This window comes from Castor canadensis, chromosome 6 (assembly GCF_047511655.1).
Source record: "Castor canadensis chromosome 6, mCasCan1.hap1v2, whole genome shotgun sequence".
NCBI classification, from domain to species: Eukaryota; Metazoa; Chordata; class Mammalia; order Rodentia; family Castoridae; genus Castor; species Castor canadensis.
In genome coordinates, this window is record NC_133391.1 from 176,856,845 (window position 1) to 176,874,984 (window position 18,140).

Here is an 18,140-nt window from a genome sequence, read left to right on the forward strand (position 1 = left end):
TGGACACACACCAGCCCTGCTTTCCAGGCTCTAGAATGGCGGCCAGAGCCCGCATCTGGGCGAGAGGGGGGGATCGGATGCCCCCAGTGCCCAGGAAGAGTGGGGTGCCCTTGGATGGAATGCTGTGGGACCACTGGCACCTTCTGCGTGGCCTGTGGCTTCGGGCCCCTGCGGTACCTACCGGGACCAAACTTAGACGTGTAGTTCTCGATCCCAGCGAGGTCCAGGTAGTGGTTTCTGCGCTCTGTGTTCTCGTCCACACAGTAGGGCCCCCGTACAGAGCAGGACTGTGGGTCAGCATTGGGCCTCCTATGTAGTACAGAGGAGGGGCCTGACCACCCACCCCTGGCTAGCCAGATTCTCATGCCTCTGATGACAGGGACACCTGCTGAGGTGTCCAGCACTGCTGGCCAGGGCAGGCCAGAAATACGCATGCACTGCTGTGCATTCCCAGAGGAACAAGGTCCACAGCCAGGATCCCTGTCACCTGCCAGGGGCTCTAGCAGGTCATGTATGTTAGGATGTTCTCTGGTCACCTCCAAAGCCAGTAAGTGGAACCACAGAGCCAAGCGCAGCCAGGCTGGGTGTCAGCCAAACCAGCTAGTGCCTATGAGTCCGGCTCAGGGGCCCTCGTCCCTCACAGCACACATCCTCCTTCCTGTGCCCAGGACCCAACCCACCAGCCTGCCCCAGAGGCTGGCCAGGAGGCCTGCCTGGAGCAGCCTGCCTGGCCTCGCCCCCTACCTGCAGTGGGCAGACAGCCTCCTGTCGGCCATCCGAGGGTCCTCGGTGAATTCACTCTCCGTTCTGCCACGTGTGGGCTCCCGGTCTGGAAGAGGGGAGGTGCTCTCTCTCTCAGGCTTCCTTTGTCCCCTGCTCACACTCTCCTCACTCGTTCAGTTATTCCTCGCTCACTCATTTTTCATTCACACCTCACTCATTCATCCACTCCTCCCTCCCTTATTCATTCCGTGCTTGCTCGTTCGTTCCCTGGTCCCTTCCGTCGTGTACTCACCTGTGCCTTCACTGGGGCATCCTTTGTCCATTCATCCTTCATTCAGTCCTGCCTTCATAATTTACTCATCCATCCACTTGCTCATTCATTATCTTTTTTTTTTCAGACAGGGCTTCACTATGTAACCCAAGCTGGACACAAACTCCTGCCTCAGCCTCCAGGTGCTGGAATTTCAGGCATGGCCACCACACTCATTACTAATATATTCCTTTACTCATCCATCCGTCCATCACCCACTCACTCACTGAACAAACAGTTTTGACCACTGCCAGGTGCCAGGTCCTGCTTGGGATGTCGTGGAAGCAAGAGACGTCTTTACCCCGGGGAGGGCGGGGGCAGTGGGCAAAGGATATAGCTGGGCACTTGCTCTGGGCTCGGTAAGGAGGTGAGAGGCACAGGGAAGGGCAGGTGAGTCGTGGGGCTGTGGGGCAGCCAGGTCTTTGGGGCAGTGCTCATAAGGCCAGCACTCTCTGAACAGGGGAGAAGATATTGGCCAAGAGCATCCTCACCCTGACCGGCAGGGGACCACTCCTTCCTCTTGCTGGGCGGCTCAGGGCTGACCGTCAGCTTCACACGGAGGGTCTTGCTGCTGCCCGACGCGTGGTTGACAGAGGCATCAACGACCTCGTAGATAGTGTGCATCAGGCTGGACATGTCCTAGTACCAACACAGCAGACCTCAGGAAGGACACTGCCCACCCAGCCAGACACACATACACAACTGCTCCCAGTCACCCCTGGTTCCTCTCACACCACAACCCGGACGTGCAAACACAGGCCCCTCTCATCCCCCATGAGTATGAAGGAGGCCTGGACTGGCCTGAAGTTAGTCACATCTCTCTTGACCTTTTACATCTCAGAGCTGAAATCCAAGGGACTCAGCTTTAGCTACGCAAGCAGGTAAGAGCCGGCTTTCACACAGACAGACACAGTGTGTTAATGTCCCATTGCCACAAGTCTGCTTCCCTCCCAGGGCCCTATGCTATCCTGAACACACAGCCCCACTGAACAGGGGGCACTCAAGGAACCAGGCTCTTCTGACAGGGGCTGCTGGCTCAGCCCATGCATTGCAGCTGCAGAAACAAGACCATGGCAGTCTCAGCCAGGAAACATGTACGGAGAACACTGGGGTACAGGAGATGCTGGTGCCAGCCAGCTGAGGACCTCACAGTGGGTTCCCCCCTTGTCCACCTCCCTTCCTGCCTGGGAAAGGTCCCAGCCTCTCGTCCCTCAACAGGGGGTCAGTCTGTCCTCTATCTTGGGGTCCCAGGCATCATCTATTCATCCATCCGTCTACTGGACTAGCGTGATTCCAGATCTCAAAGTGCCCTTCCTGTGACTGGTCTGCTGTCCGTGGCTATGTTACCTCTCTGGTGACCTTCCCACTGTTGTCAAAGTCATACAGCGTGAATGTCCACTCTTGGCGGTTGTCCTCCTCCACTGAGACGTCACACTGGAGGGCCTGCATTCGGGACAGGATGGGAAGGAGTGAGCACAAGGACTTGAGAGTAGGCGTCTCCCCACAGCCACTGGGCCTTCTACAAACACCGCCATACAGGGGACCCACGACCCCAAAGGGCCTTCTGAGAAGCCTCGCTGGGACATGGCTGGGCTTTTCCCAGTTTCCAGCCAGGAGAGGGGAGCCAAGTGTAGACAGCCTGGAACCTGCAGACCCCATCCTTGCCTGAGTCCGCCTCTCCTAGTGGGGTCCTGGCTCCATGCCCTGTAATTCAGTTTCCATACCACAACACAAGTACTTAGAGTCACCCAGAAGGAGAGAGGCCACCCTGACTGTTAAGCGTGGTCAGTTTTAGAAATCTGGACTTAAAACTGACTTGCTCCTCCCTGGGGCCCCGCAGGAAACTGGATCCTCCTGCTCCCGGCTGCCTGCCTGCCTGGAGTCGGGGCAGGGGGCAGGAAACTGGACTGTCTGTAGAGTTGTCTTTGCCTGATTCCTACAGTGCTGAGCAAACTGACTGGAGGTTTCTCAAATTATTTGGAGCCCAACTCGGCCAAGTTCACGGTGACATGGGCTCCCCACTCCTCACCCCGCCACACACACACAGCAGAGTCTCTTGCTCTAATACCTAGAACTGGCTGAACTACAGGATATCATGAGGCTGGAAAGCCCACAGTCACCCACACAGGGCCACCGCTGCCCATCCTGGGCCCCAGGGACGCACCACGTGGGAGTAGAAGGGCTAAGACCTACATCAATATTCAAGCTCTTCTTGCCTGGTCCTCGTGGGCCCTCGCGACCTGTTGCCCTTTCTCCATCATCCACGCTGAAGAGCTGTCCTGGGCCCTCTCGGCCCTCAGCTTTCTCAGGGGGGAGCATCACTGTGGGATGAGAGGTGATGACAGAGGATGAGGAAGGAGCCCAGCCCAGGTGGGTAATATAGGGGCAAAGAGGATGGGGGAGGGGAGGGCCATTTGCCCATAGTGGCACAGGGAGTAACCTGGGGGCCGAGGGTGCAGCTGACATTGCACAGAGGGTTGGGGGAGGGCCCTTTAGGCCCACGATGCTGGATTCCACTCAAGAAGCCTCCCGAAAGATCCTTACCCCATCAGGTTCCCCCTTTTTCTCCCACATAGTCCAGTTTCCCAATAGCTCACATGCCAGAATCCATGACAAGGCTGCTGTGGGCTGTTTGTCCCCCTGCTTCTGGGTTTGGATGGGGCAGGAGCCCCCAATTTTAGGGCTCATTTTTTTCTCTGGTTCTCACAAGCCAATGTCTTTTGGGCAGGTGATTATCTAGGTATGAGTTGGAAAGGTGCTCAGAGCTGAAGAGGGTATGGGATCCCCTCTGGGCTTCAGCAGCTGTCTGTGGGTGGCCCTGCTGGTCAGCACATGCACCCCGACCCACAGGCAGCCTGTGATGGCCTGTCACACGCCACCAAAGATTCATGTGTGTGTGATTCACACTGCAGGGCATTTAGGACCATGCCACACCGGCACAGGAGGACATCCAGCACAGCCAGCCAGGTGCTGGCTCAGAATTCAGTCACCGGTGTATGGAGCTCAGCCTCCCCCACAGTCCAAACATGATACACGCTGCACTTGAGGACGCTGTGGTTCAACTTTTTGGTCCTCGGACTGCCAGATCTATGCTGTCTGTTCTGCCTATTCTGGTAGGGATCCCAGGTGAACCAGGGCTACCAGTTGCACTTAAGAACCAACTGCTTTTGAGACAGGAAATGGCTCACATCTTGCACTGGGAATGTTGAGTGGCTCTGTGGTCTCTGAGGTCCTAGGGGGAGCAGCTACGAGAGCCAGACTCACCTTCAAGGGGACCCTGATCCTCCCGGAAAGGCCCCTCCTTGGGGTCCCCATTGGGCAGCTCCTGTAGAGAGCAGGGTAACAGGTGACTACAAGGCTCAGCAGAACAGGTGGGGCATGAGTTCTGTGAGGTCAGGACCAGAACAGATGCTGCCCTCAGGCCTCTTGGACATCTAGATTTCTGGGAACAGAAATCACACAAACCCCCTCTCCAGGATCATTTCCAGGACCAGGACTCACTTCCTCCAGCAACTCCTGCTGGTTCAACGTGAGTCTTAGGGTCACCTTGCAATCGAACCCCAGGCACTTAGCCTCTGAGTACAAGAGGCTGGGAGTCCTAGATTCCCACATGGCCTCTGTCCCCTGGCCCAGCCACAGTACTTCCCACCAAAACTGTCCCCATGGTGCCTGAGAACCCAGGGCAGTGCCCACTGGAGCTGCAGAGGGCCTAGCGCCTCCTCCAGGGCTAGCAGCCAGGAGATGCTGCTTAGTTGACAGCTGATCTCAAGACCAGTTATGGAAAACTGGGAAGGACTTCAAACACATCCAAGCAATGCTTCAGCCAAGAAACTGCAGAACAAAACCTCACATGGTTCTCATAAATAATCCACAGAAGTAAAGGATACAGAGAATGAAAACAAAATGAGCCCAGGGAAGCTGTCTGCAATCAAAGGAGCCCGCTGAGTGGTGGAAACGCGGAGCCCCCAGCCCAGCTTTGTGGCCCCCAGATCATCTCCCTGTTTCCTGAGGTGTCTGAGTTCAGGCAGAGGCCAGGAGTAGATGCGATGCTAAGACCCTGTCCACCTGGTCAGTTGGCGCCTGTCCCTGGGGATGACACAGGGGTCAGAGGATGCCTCTGACTGGCAGCTGGAAGCAGAAGAGAAGCAAGATCTCCAAACTTTACATTTTACCCAAAGCAAGCAAACCCCAAAAGTGAGATGTGCTACCTCCTCACCCTGACCAGACACCACTGAGTTTGTTGGACCCCTAAGTGCCTGCTGTGGACCCATACACTGTCTTGCTCCTCACTGAGAAGGTCATGGAGTTGCCCGCCAATCCTGCTGCCCTCTTGCCAGGCCACCCAACACCACCCAGGGAGTCCAAACCCATCCACAAGATGTGACTAACATAGGCCTCTTTCAAACCTACAGCATGGAACACACTAAAAACCCGGTGCCTTTGCCGTCTCCAGCAAACAGAAGACAGCCATGAAGACCCTGAGCGTTTACCCAGTGGACAAGCTCACAGTTCTGCAGTCGCATGGAAGAGAAGCGTGGAGACAGAGCACAACAGAACTGTGGGCTCCGGCCAGGCCTGGACGAGCTCCGATGCCATCTACATGGAGGAAGGAATCAGGACAGACTCGGGGGCTCCTTCAGGTCAACCCGGATGAGCTCTGGATGGCAGTGAGATGCCCACCAGTGTGCAGCACACAGACCCGGCCCAGGCTGCAGTGACACCATGGCACCATTGTGGAAGTAGAAGCGCTGCTGTGTGGAGGCCACATGACCAAGCTGGGAAGGGGCCCTCCATGGTCTCCAGAGCCCACGTTAGCATCCCCGCGTCTTCCCAATCCCCTACACATGGTACCCATCAGGAAAAGGCTACTTGTACGGTTTGTTTTTAGGGTTCCACTTGGGTTATGCTGGAGCTCATTTCAATACAAAAAAGCAGCTCTTTTCCTTTCAGATCGAACAGCCAACCTACATTTGAGGGACTTGCTTTAACCCTGTGCTGAAGCATTTGCACAGGCCCTGCCAGCATGATGTCTTCCTGAACCTGAAGGAGCTTCTGACCTGTAGGACAAGGACCAGCTTTGTCCTAGGTGGCCATTAAAATGGAATGTAGTCATTTCTAAATACCTGATCTAGGGTTAATTTTTTTCCTGAAAAACCAAAAAACTCATGAAGCCACAGTCCCAGGCTTCTGTAAGGTGATGGGTAAGTCCTAGGAACCCAGATGTGCCTTCCATGGGCTCAGCTTCTTCCTGGAGGGATCTAGGTGGAGTAGCTTCTGGATCCTACACCAGGAAAGACGCTGTGACTCCACTGACAGAAACACTGTTGTAAAGGGAGGCTGAGGCCAGCTGACGCCAGGCTCAGGGTTGTAGGCTCAGGTCACTGTCAAATGCCAGCAGGGAAGGCAAGTGGTTCAGTGCCAAGGTGGGCTGTCTCCTGAGGCACCTGCACCCACCCTGCTGGGCTTGTCTCTGAGATGCAGCAGGTGGAAGAGGACAGAAAAGGGACCCCAGGTCCTCAAGTTCCTCCCAACTGCACTTTCTGGAGCTTGGCTCCTTTTTAGGCCAGTGGATCCTGTACAACTGGATGGCTCTCACCTTGCTGCATACAGGAGTGAGACCTTCAGGTCTGAGAGCCAGCCACACCCCAGCAGTTCTCACTGAAAAAGTACCACATCCACCCCATGACTCAGTCAGAGCTCTGTCAGCCCCCACTGCTGGCCAAATAAGCAGCAGCTTCCAGGAAAGTGTGGGAAGCCAACAACACCAGAGGGAGCAGCACCTCCTGATAGAAACCAGGGTTGCAACTGATGGGTTGTAGCCAGAGTTTAAGTCTCTGACTTAGCTGAAAATAACCATCAACACCACGTACCCTGTAATGAAGTTAAAATAGCCAGGGTTCAAAGACACCTTCCATTTCTTGTCTTTAAAATAACAGGAGCACTGGCTTTTGGCATCTTGCACTGGTTACAGACCAGAGCATAAATGCACAGGATGGGGGTGGGGAATGGACATTCAAGACTGAAAGAGGACTGGGGATGTAGCCCAGAGGAAGAGCACATGCCTAGCATGCAAAAGGCCCTGGGTTCAATCCCACAACCACACACACACACACACACACACACACACACACACACACACACACAGATAGAAATAACCTGCTCAGACCCTCGGTTGGTCTCCTAGAGACATTCTCAATGCTACAAAAACCAACCAAGAATTCTATAACCAACCAAGGCTGCTCATCCAACCAGAACCACGCTAGCTAACTAAGGCCACACCAGCCAGTTTCCCAACTGTGGGCAGTGTGCTGGGGCACAAGGGGTGCACACACCCCCAACACTACAACACACAGGTTTCCAAGCGCTAAGTCAAAGAGAGCCAGAGAGGATCAAAGAAGGGGAAATGAGCATTTGTGGGAAAAGTATTCAGGTCTCTGCGCCTGGTGACTTAAGCCAAATGCATCCTGCCTACATAAAAACGCCCTTTCATCTACATTGCTTTAGTTAAATACAAGGGGCAAGAGCTTTAATTGGCACGTATAAAACCCGCCCAGGGCTACTGGCCAGATGTGCAGCCCCCACCGTCCCCCAGGGCTGCTGAGTCCCTATAACTAGGGTTCCCTGTAAAGACTGAGCAGATGTCACCCACTCCTGCTGTGCGGAACACAGTAACCTCAGGCCTCAGGTTGTCCCTCCTGAGGGTCTGGTCTCCTTCTTCACCCTTACCTCCTCCAAGGAGCCCAGTTCCCACATGAAGCTCTTCAACCAGCCCTCACTTCCTTGGCTACCATGGCCTCACCTCCCTCCCTGGCCAAGTTTCCTGCTGACCCACTTCTGCTCCAAGCAGCTGGACAGTGACATCCAGCCCTATCCCAGCCACTTCTGAACACCGTGACTAGGTCTGCAGGGGCCTTAGCTGCCCAGCAATGCTCCAGCCTGGCCTTCTGCAAGTCTGTCCAGTGGGTGAGTGAACAACTCCCCTCCCTTCCCAATACCTTTTTCTCACTGTAGGTTGTGCCTGCTTCCCCTGCAACACTGCCCCCTCTTTCTACAGTGACTGCTGGGCACCCTCCTGGCCCAGGAGGGTTTGCTTGATGACAAACCTCTGCTCTGTAGGGCCCACATCCCAGTGGGAACATGACTCATAAAGAAACTGGTCAGTGTTCATAGTGCATCCACAACCCACCCATAGCTGCCTAAGGAACCTGCTCTGGGACACTCAGAAGGCTGTGGTCCTGGGCCCCACACCCCACGGCATGCAGGCTGTCTCCGACATGGCCACACTGGGGCCTTTGCTGTGGGATCACCGCAATCCAACCCTGCTCCTTTGCTCCATAGGGTGCTCAGGAAGGCCACCCAGTGTCTGGGTCAGCCACCATCAGAGGCCACCATCCATGCCTCCACTTGCTTCTGAGCTCAGACTAAGGATGGCTATTTCTCCAGCTATAAGCACAAAACAGCTCTGCATCCTTCCAGCAGCTACCCCTGCTGGTGAGAGGCACTGGGACAACCCAAGTCACAGCCCGGGAGGGGTTTCCTACAGCTGACATCGGGCAGTAGTATGTGTGGGCAGTGCTCTTCCCATCTGGACTCCCAGCTTCCTTCGAAGTCAGAGGACAGCTTGTCCCACCAACAGCACCTGACAGAATCAGTGCTGTTGAGCCAGTGCCACCCTCCAGGGAGGAATGTGCTTGTGAATCACAGAGCCGACCAGACCTGAGTTGGTACTGGGTTATCCATTCCTGCAAGGGTCCTGGGAGACCACATCTCAGCATCCTTCAGGTGCCAGGTGGCTGTGGGCAGCTCTCGGGGGGCATAATGGAGGACAGCCAGCATCTGCTCTCCATCAATGGGACAGGTGGGCATGAATACTGCCCTGTGCCTGCCATTCACTGCCCAGGTGTCTCTAGGACTCAGAAATGCAAGAGGACATTGTCTCTACCTGGGCCTCAAGCAAGGGTTAGACAAGAGGGCAGCCATCAGTCCCTGCCAGGCTGACTCCATGGGGTGCACTGCTGGGCTGCTGGAGGCCTCTGGGACAAGCTAGCACTGAGGGTGCAGTTGCTTTACACCATCTCCAGAGTCCAGGCTCCAGGAGGAGACATGTTCCCAGACAGAGAAGAGCACGTAGAAGGCAGATGTGACCATGCCATTGACCACACAGACTGGCTCCAATCAGGGTCTCCCTCTCCCACCTGAAGGCAGTAGTGACAGGCCTGAGGTGCTGGGAGACAGCTCCAAAGCCAGGATAAAGGCAAAACACATGAGGGTCCTCAACAGAAGGGGCAGACCTCCCCAGTCTCCTTCATGAGAATTATTTTCTCCGGGGGCAAATGTTTGCTCCCTTCCATGAGTGGTCACTTCCAAGAGGCAAGACCACGTCCCTTCCTGTGAGAGATCCGAGATGTTCTGTTATAGGAGAATCCAGCCTCCAGCAGTGTGAGGGGCTGTGGGAGTGGGTGGGTGGGGCCACAGATGGAAGGACCAGGCAGCATGGGCCACCTCTGTGTCACTCACACTGGAACAGCACCCAGTGTGAGCCACAAAAAAGTTCACGCTGCTTGTGGCTCATGTCTTAAAGGACCCATAGAGGGTTCTAGTACACTGAACCCTCTAGTGCACGTCAAGGCTGTAGGGCTTCCAGGACACAGACTGGATAAATGTCTGTCTGGACACGGAAGGCAAGGATAGGGCTCATGTGGACAGGAGTCCAAGCAGAGGATGGGGGCAGGAATACAGAGAGAGACAGAAACAGAGAGACAGAGGCAGACACAGAAACAGAGACAGAGACATGGAGGCAGAGGGATGCAGCAAAAGGCAGGGAAGGAGAGAGGAGAGGGGAGCAGGTCTTTTGGGGGAGCCTCAGACAGGGGTGATGGAAGGAGGTGGGGATAGACAGGTGTGTTGAGGCCCAGAACTAACTTCTCCTGACAAGGCAGTGGCTGCTGGGTACCTTGTGCCTCTCCGGAGAGGGCAGGCGGTACGGATGTGCTCCTGCCATGTGCCAGGGATGGGTCTGTGAGCAGCTCCACCCTCCCAGCTGCCTGGCTCATGCCTCCTGATCAGGCTGAACTCACCTCCCAGCCCTCAATAGACCCCCATGGCCACTCTGTCCACAGAACTCTCCAGAAGCACAAGGCACCTGTGTTGGGCCATGGGGACCACCTCACCCCTTCAGGGAGGCTCATCTGGGTCAATCCTAGTGAGTTCACGGCGGCCACTGCTGGGAGCCTGCACCTGGATGGAGGGCATGAGTATCATTCAGGGTTTGTGTGGTCAGACAGGAGGCTGAGGGGTGCAGGGAGGGACCTGGTACCCTCAGCTGTGTGCTGCAGCTAGCCAGGGCCACTTGAGGGCAGTGTGGGAGGAACTGGAGCTGGGTGAGGGTGAGGGCAATGCCACACACAAGTCAGGAATGGTCCTGGACAGGTGTGTGTGTGTGTGTTGGGTTGGGGGTGGGAGCCTGGGAGATACCTGGACTCCTGCCTTAGGGTGGCTGGGGTGCTGGATGCAGGATTGATGTGGGTAACCCTTGGGCCCAGTTTGGGGGCCTCACCCACAGGACAGAACTGGATGCTTGGAGAAGGGCACAGGGCCAGGCTGGGCTTTCCGTAAGGAAGGGGCTGGAGCTGGGGCCAGTGTCATGGTGGTTTTAGGGCAGCAGCCAGCAGGGCTAAGGGGGAGGAGCACAGCATGGAGCACAGCCTGTTCCGAAAGCGTGGACACTGAGAGGCACTGTGATGCAGTGAAGGCTGGGGAGAGCACATGGAGAAAGAGGACTGCACTCATCCCTGAGGTTAGGGGAAGCAAAGACCCCCATTCCTCTCTGCCGAGAACACAGACACAGGAGTCTCCAGCAAGTCCCAAACAGCTGGTCTCAGGAAGGCATGAGCCATGGGCTCCAAGCCGTGTTTTCTGAGGAGGTGAGGGGGCTGAAATTCGACTTCCAGGTGCTCCGCCCGCGTGTCTGTCTAGAAACACACAGCCGGGCTTTGAAGTCACGTCTCAGTTTCAGTGGCTAAACAGTTTCAGATGTGACAACGTAGCTTTATGGGCTTAATAAGTCCCACACATGTGCAGCGGGGGCCCAGAGGTTCCCGCAGCGCTGCAGGCGGGTCCCCTTCAGGGGCCGCTCTGCACTTGGTCCTCAGCACCTGAGTCAAGCGAAAGGCTAGGGACTAGGAATGCAGCCCCAGGCATCCTTTGCACCAGTGCAGGGTTAGGTGTTGCTTTCTTCTGTGTTGCCCCTCTCGTACTCCAAGGTTAGGACCATTTGCATCGGAGATTTCGTAATAACCAAATCTGAAGTTTACAGCCGAAAAGACCGGTAACTCTGGGGTCACAGGGTCTTCTAAAATACATAGGCATCCTCACATACCAGTGCTTCCTGTGCCAGGCCAGAAAATACCAATGTTCCCATTGAGGTCTTCCTCCTATCCCTGCCACAGCCCTCCATCATTCCCATCGCTTTAATGAGAAAAGATGAGGCACACACCACCTTTCCCACCGCCCGCTCTATAGGACTGATTTGTTGACAGCTCCCACTCACCCCAGAACACACCAACCCAAGATGGCCCATAAAGGGCCTGCACTTGGCTTAGGAATGAGTAACCACACCCATCCTGGTGACACGAGCGTCACGTCCATACACACACCAAGGCCCAGTGCCTGTCTGAGAGGGAGAGTGGATGAATGCATTACCGAATGAAAGAGCTGCAGGGGTAAGGACCCGACAAAACCTCCTCAATGGGAGGCAGTGGGGAAGGACATCATAGCCTAGTCAGAAAGAGCCTCGTCTGAAGTCCAGGCAGCCAGGATCCTCCACCCCTCACCTGGAGACAGGGACTTGGCTGACCGGGGTTAGCCATGTTAACCAATGTGAGGGGGAAGAAGCTCAGAGTGCAGCTAGCCCCACAGCTGGGCAGAGAACCGCATGGCTCCCCAGGTGTCCATCTTCTACCAGGATGTCCTTGGAAGAGGGGACAGACCTTGAAGTGTTTTTGGCACACATATTAAGGTTACATGATTGCATGTGTGTGTGTGCAGACGGTACATACCCACGTCTGCACATGTGCACCCACGTGACGTGTGCACATGTACACCCAGCAAATGTGGACAATTTCTGCCTTGAGAATGAAGTGACCTTGAAGCACGCTGGACACTTTTCAGTCCTCAGCATCCTGAAATGTGTTTCGATCAACACTGGCTGTTGATCACTGGGCAGCAGTCCTCAGGACCTGCCTTTATTTCCCCAACATGGCTGTCCTCGGAGCTTAACGGTTTGTAATTTCACAGAAAAAGGAGTCCAAGGGTGGGCGGCCTTCCCATCCTGGCGGCTACTCTGAGCTCACGGGCCACAAAGGTTATGAAACAACAAAATAAAACACAGACTCGAGTCCCCCAGACTCGCGGTGGAGCCCGCGTCTTTTGGCTCCACCCGGACAAGGGTTTGCTCCAGTGGGTCTTAAACACAGGCCCCACTCAGTTCTATCTTGACGCTTCCACAGGAAACCACCGACATCTTTGTTTTCTTTCACTTGTATTAAAGCCTTATGTCTCCCGTTTCAAAGGAAGATGAATTCCACGGCTGGGAGAGAAGCTGGCTGCGTTACTGTTACCGTTTTAATTAACTTGTTGCTTTGGTTCCAGTTTAGAAGGCACCATGTTAGTGCCTGACGCCATGTCCTCACCATAGATAAGCAGACTGCAAACAGCCCCAGGCCGTGGGGATTGAGCTACTCAGAAAAAAGCAATAAACATTTTTACTTCTTTTTTAAGTGCCCTCAGTAGTGCTATGTGGAAACACACTGTGCACTACAATTTAATAACCTCTCCCTGGCTCTGTTGTTGTTGGCCAGGCTGTGGGAGATCAAAGGAGAGGCCTCCCGGCTCCCATATCTGGCAGAGGCTGCAGAGGCCTTAAAGGAGCAGAGGCCAAAGCTAAGCTCCACTCCAAACATCACCAAAACCACCCTAGAGTTTAGTGAGACCCTCGCATGAAAGATAAAAGCATCCAGAGGCCTGCACATCCCTGTTAAATTACAAACTATCTTGTTGCAGAAACGGTGCCAGCCCCAGGTGGCCATGTGGTCAGGCAGCTTCAGATGAACTCTGAGGGGCAGGAAGCCCCCTGCAGCAAGTCTTGGGGTCTTCCACACACAGAGGAGCAGGAAAGCCTGGGCACAGCAGGGTTCCCAGAATGCAGACAAGATCCAAGGGAACAGATGGCCAGCTGTTGATCCACTGTTCCAGCTGCTAAGGCCAGGGTGGCCAGAGGAACAGCAGCCAGTGCGGATATGGGTCATCTGACCTGGTCACTTTGCCCTTTGACCCAGGATTTGCCCAGCAGAACCCCGAGCCCTTCAGATAGCGCTGTGGACAGAAACATGGCACCCAGTGTGGGCCTCGCCCCTCTGCTGTTCACTGAGGAGGCCCAACACAGGGTCGGCACTTCCTGTTTTCCATCAAAAGCAAAAGACACTCCAAGACCAGGCCCAAGGAACCTCACACATGTCTCCCACCGCATCCCTGCAGACAGGAGGCTGGCGTCCACTCCAACAAGTTATAAGGATGGTTGAGTAGGGCAGCATGGGGTCCCTGACCACAGGCCAGCAGCAGCCATCACCATGCTTGGTCCTTGGCCTTTCTTCTGGGCAGAGCTTGGCCTGTGGGAAGGGCAGCTGCCAGCTCCTGCCCCCTCACTCTGCCCATAGCAGGGACAGGAACCTCAGTGTCACCGAGTCAGTGCAAGCTCCACAGGAGACTGGTCTGACACTTTTGCCCTGGAGGACGCCTGGATGTGGTTAGTTCCAACACCTCAGGCCAGGTGTGATGTAAACAGACAGCTCAGACCTAGGGGATATAACACCAAATGCTGGTACCATGTTTCCCAAGGGCCCAAACCAGCTTTGTTTTCAAGAAAGCCTAAACTGTCTGGGTACATGGCTCACACCTACAATCCCAACTACTCAGGAGGTAGAGATCAGGAGGATCATGGTTTGAGGCCAGCCCAGGTAAAAAGTTAGTGAGACCCTATCTCAACCAATAAGATGGACATGGTGATGTACACCTGTCATTCCAGCTCTGTAGCTGGTATGTAAACGGGGAAAACTGTGAGACCCTATTCAAAAACTAATGAAAGCAGAAAGGGCTAGAGATGCAGCTCAAGTGATAGAGCACCTACCTAGCAAATGCAAGGCCCTGAGTTCAAACCCCAGTACTACAAAAAAAAAAAAAAAGCCTAAATCATTTTAAATAACAACAGGAAGGGGAAAAGAGTCAGACAGGACCCCTCATGGGCTCATTTCTTCACAGCCAGGAAGGCTGGGGGGAGGTGGTGGTGAGAGTGGGGATCTTCCATAATCTTCCATTGCAGGGGATACCCTGCTCTCCTGAACCACAAAGCCTGTCACAGACACAGCATTGCCAGCCTCCCACAGCCCGTGTTCCTGTGACTCCTGGGAGGTGGACAGTCCTCTGCACACACCTCCCCATCTCCCTTCACACGTGCTGCCTCAGGGCCTGTGCAGGGCCCCCTGTGGAGGTATTTACATGGTCACCATTTGACAACATGGCCTTCCACTGACCATCTGATATCCATGTCAATACAGCCCCACCCTGCCATCCTCTCCATGCCCCCCGCCCCATCAGAACCCAGGGAACTCTTTCTAGGGTTCTTGTCTGGATTCCCCATGAGCCTAGGAGCAGCTGAGGTGCTAGGCAGGCAGGGCAGCCTGCAGGCCCAACAGGGGCCAGAGGGGTCTGATCAGGTTGTGTCCCAGCTTCAAGGCCTCAATATGGTTTGACCCTGGACCAATCGCCTGACCCCACTGTGCCTTGGGTGTCCTCCTTTCAGAAGGGGAGATGACAGCCATCTCTGGGGAAGACTGGGCAGTCATGAGTGACTCCAGCAGACAACACCTCAGACTTGCTGGGCCAAGTGCCCTCCACCCCTGCCTCCCACCTCACCCTGTAAAAAAGTGTCTCCTCTCTGGTCAATTTGAGGTTTCTCTCCTCATTATGGCTGCCCGGCAGTTTGATGAGGATCTACCCTGATGTGGTGTTTTTTACTCTGTTTAGGATGCATGGAGCTTCTTGGGTCTGTGACTTAGGGTTTTTGTTAAATTTGGAAAGTTTTGCCATTACTTTTTCACTCCCATCTTCCTGTCCTCCCTCAAGGACTCCAGTGCACATAGGTCCCATGCTCCATGCCTCACTTGGTTGGTGCTCTGTTCCCGGTGCTTCCCAGCCCCTTTCTCCCTGTACTTAGTGTTGGGTTCCACCTACCACAAGGGCTTCACAGTCATGAATCTGTCCTGGTGCTGTGTCTAATGTGCCATCAATTCCACAGACAAGCTGCCTAATTCCATCTCAGGGCCATCTGTTTTTCTAAGGTCTCCTTCCATTTCCTGCCTCACCCACGGTCACCTTTCCCCAAACTTCTAGTGATTTATAATCACTGTTTTCACAGCCATGTCTGTGAAACCCATCTTCTTGTCAAGTGTCCATCTACTTCGATGGGTTGCTTTTCTTCTGGAGGTTATGGGGCATAATTTCTCAATTCCTGGCATGTCTAAAACTTGAGTGATGCCCCCACATTGAGATTTTATGCTGCTTGTGCTGGACTTTGTTATATTCCTATACAGAGTGGCCCTGTCCTCACAGACTGTCCCTAGGTCACAGGAGGACAGGAAGTAAGCCTGGGCCTAGGAAGCTGAGGTCTAATATAAACTTTTACCCAGACTTAAGGAGCCTCTGATGTCTGACAGCAGCCTGTTGGCCTGGAAGGGACGAGCCCCACTGACCTGTCACAGAGGCATCAGCGGTCATCTCTGACTGCACAGAGGCTGAGTCAGCCTCACGGTGTGCATAGCCACAGGTGTGTCCTGTCCCACAGTAGCTGCCCAGGCTGGGTGAGCCAGGCCTGAGGGCAAGCAGGAAGCCAGACCCCAGGAGCAAGGATAGGCTGCTTGCAGGCAGCAGCCATGAGAGATGGCCCTACACACTTAGCTGCATTGTCCAGAAAGTTCTAGGAGTCAGGACAGAGTCAGGGCTCACACCACTGCCTGTAGCTCTCAGCATCCTAAACCCAAACTTGGCAGAGGTCAGATAAACAAACATGGGTGGGTGAGAGACCGAGGACCAGGACAGACACATATTGGGGCTGTCCACGCTGTTCCACTTGCCTTGCCTAGAGCTGCTGGAGTGAACTTCCCTACCTGTGTGGAAACCCAGCCACTCCTTCCTGCAGCAAAATTTTCACCTGAAGCATGCGGGGAGGGGTAACCGCCCCTTCTCGGGGAATTCACCAGAACAAGCGTAGCTGTTTGTCCTCCTTCCAAGGATCTTTCTTGAAACTTGGTGTTTTCTTTAGACTAACACCTCCTCCCAACCAGGGAAACAGGCCCTAGGACTCCAGGGCAAATGTGCCTCCAGACCTGGAGCCATCAGAGGCCACAAGATGACTGCAGCCCTGACTTCCCACCCAGGAAGTAGTGGTCGGAGGTGCCAGCCCTGCTCAGCTGATCAAGATCAGCAAGCCAAGGGAAACTGGACAGGGAAGGACAAGGCTTCACATTCTGGCACACTGTGACATGTGCAAGGGGACAGGGGAGCTCAGTGTGCACCCTCAGGATGGGAGAGGGCCTGGGTCACATGGAGCCTCAGAGACCTAGCTCCAGCCCAGGGCACAGCCAGCTTCATTGGGTGGATGATTAGGTGGATTAAATGGGCAGAGGTGCTGCTGAGCAGAGCTTGAGGCCAACCATCTGGGGTGAGCACCACCAAACATCCCCTCTCCCCCCGATCCAGCTCAGAAATCCAAGGGCGCCTGAGTCTGGGAGTCAGAGCAACCTGTGGGACCCCAGCAGGCCAGGCAGGAGGAGAGGGCTCAAGCCACTCCCTCTGCACTCTGACCCCTCTGAAAAGGAGCTGGGCTGGTCCTCCAGGGAAAGACATGCTCACTGGCTATGTACCAATGTCCAAGGCAGGACCCTGCCCCCAGATCAGCTGCCTTGTGGGCTTCTGGGAGGTTCTTCCTTAGACCCAGGATGAGTTCAGACCTCTCACTCCAGGTTTATGAAAGAAAATTTCCCCCTTAGGTAATAGGAGGCCTGGTCCTGACCAGTGACTTGGGACCATGTGCTTTACAGGGAGGACAGAGCTGGGAGGGTCCCTGTCATCCTCCAAACCCAGGCTGGCAGCATACCCAGGGGTCAGCAGGGAGGGGCCACCCAGCCAGCCAGTTGTGGGTCCTGACGCACAGGATGCCTGCACAAAGCACTAGACTCAGATCTACCAGGACTCTTGACGAGTGTTCAAAATAATCTCCATTTGAATTTCTGTATTAACATATTACATGCTTTTTTAGCCTCTCTGATTTCAAAGCTCAAAACTAGCTACGGTTTCCTTAGGAGATGCTGCAGAACAAAAGGAAAGTAAATCCTCCCCCTCTGGCTGCCAAGGGCTGGCCATCATTGTCGGTAAATTCCAGCTATGCGTGGCAAACAGGATCGAACAGACCCAATTTGTTCAATGTTGGCATGAAAGGTTGCCAGCGGGGGCCCTGCCAGACCTCCTGTCAACATAAAAGCAGATTAACTCACGCACCAGCCCAGCAGCAGGCGTCACTTGCCATGAGCCCACAGCCCAGCAGTGGGCGCAGCTCCCTGTGAGACCAGGTCTGCCCCATCCTGCCACTTCTGCCTAGGACTCCAACGTGAGCATCCAGCAGGCCAGTCTGCACCTGGTGTGGTGGCCAGCCCACTCGCTCACCTTCTGTGTGCCTGGACAATGCGGTCACCCTTGATTAAGGAAATACCACTCCACGCTACTGCTTGGCTTCGGTGCTACCTGGTATCAAGTTGCATTAGGCAAAATTGAGCAGACGAAGGACCCTCTGCGTGGGTGGCCCAAGTGAGCACACAGAAGCCCATTTACTCTGACCCCCATGCTGGGTGCTCACACTGGGGAGAGAGGGTGGCCACTTGAATCCTGATGGCCTGAGGGGCCTGAGGCCCAAGGACAACCATGTAAGAACAGCTGAGCAAAGGCCCTGAGAGAGGCCTTGTGGACCAGAGTGACTTCCCAAACACGCTGGAACCTTTGT

General features: G+C 54.8%; 1 protein-coding gene across 4 annotated transcripts in view; it reads right to left on the reverse strand.

Annotated features, from left to right (window-relative positions):
- Positions 1-18,140, reverse strand: part of Nkd2 (NKD inhibitor of WNT signaling pathway 2) — a 31,914-nt gene that overhangs the window by 5,940 nt on the left and 7,834 nt on the right. For 3 of the 4 annotated variants that reach the window (XR_012449259.1, XM_020187555.2, XM_020187554.2), the window contains 6 exons: positions 4,298-4,358; positions 3,227-3,354; positions 2,381-2,476; positions 1,525-1,672; positions 745-829; positions 182-309 (listed from right to left, as the gene is read on the reverse strand). Coding sequence is in view for 3 of the 4 variants with exons in the window: in XM_020187555.2 (XP_020043144.1) it covers positions 182-309; positions 745-829; positions 1,525-1,672; positions 2,381-2,476; positions 3,227-3,354; positions 4,298-4,358 (646 nt within the window). In the remaining variant the exon portion in view is untranslated. The remainder of the gene's footprint in view (positions 1-181; positions 310-744; positions 830-1,524; positions 1,673-2,380; positions 2,477-3,226; positions 3,355-4,297; positions 4,359-18,140) is intronic. The other variant, XM_074077779.1, reaches the window with a different exon arrangement.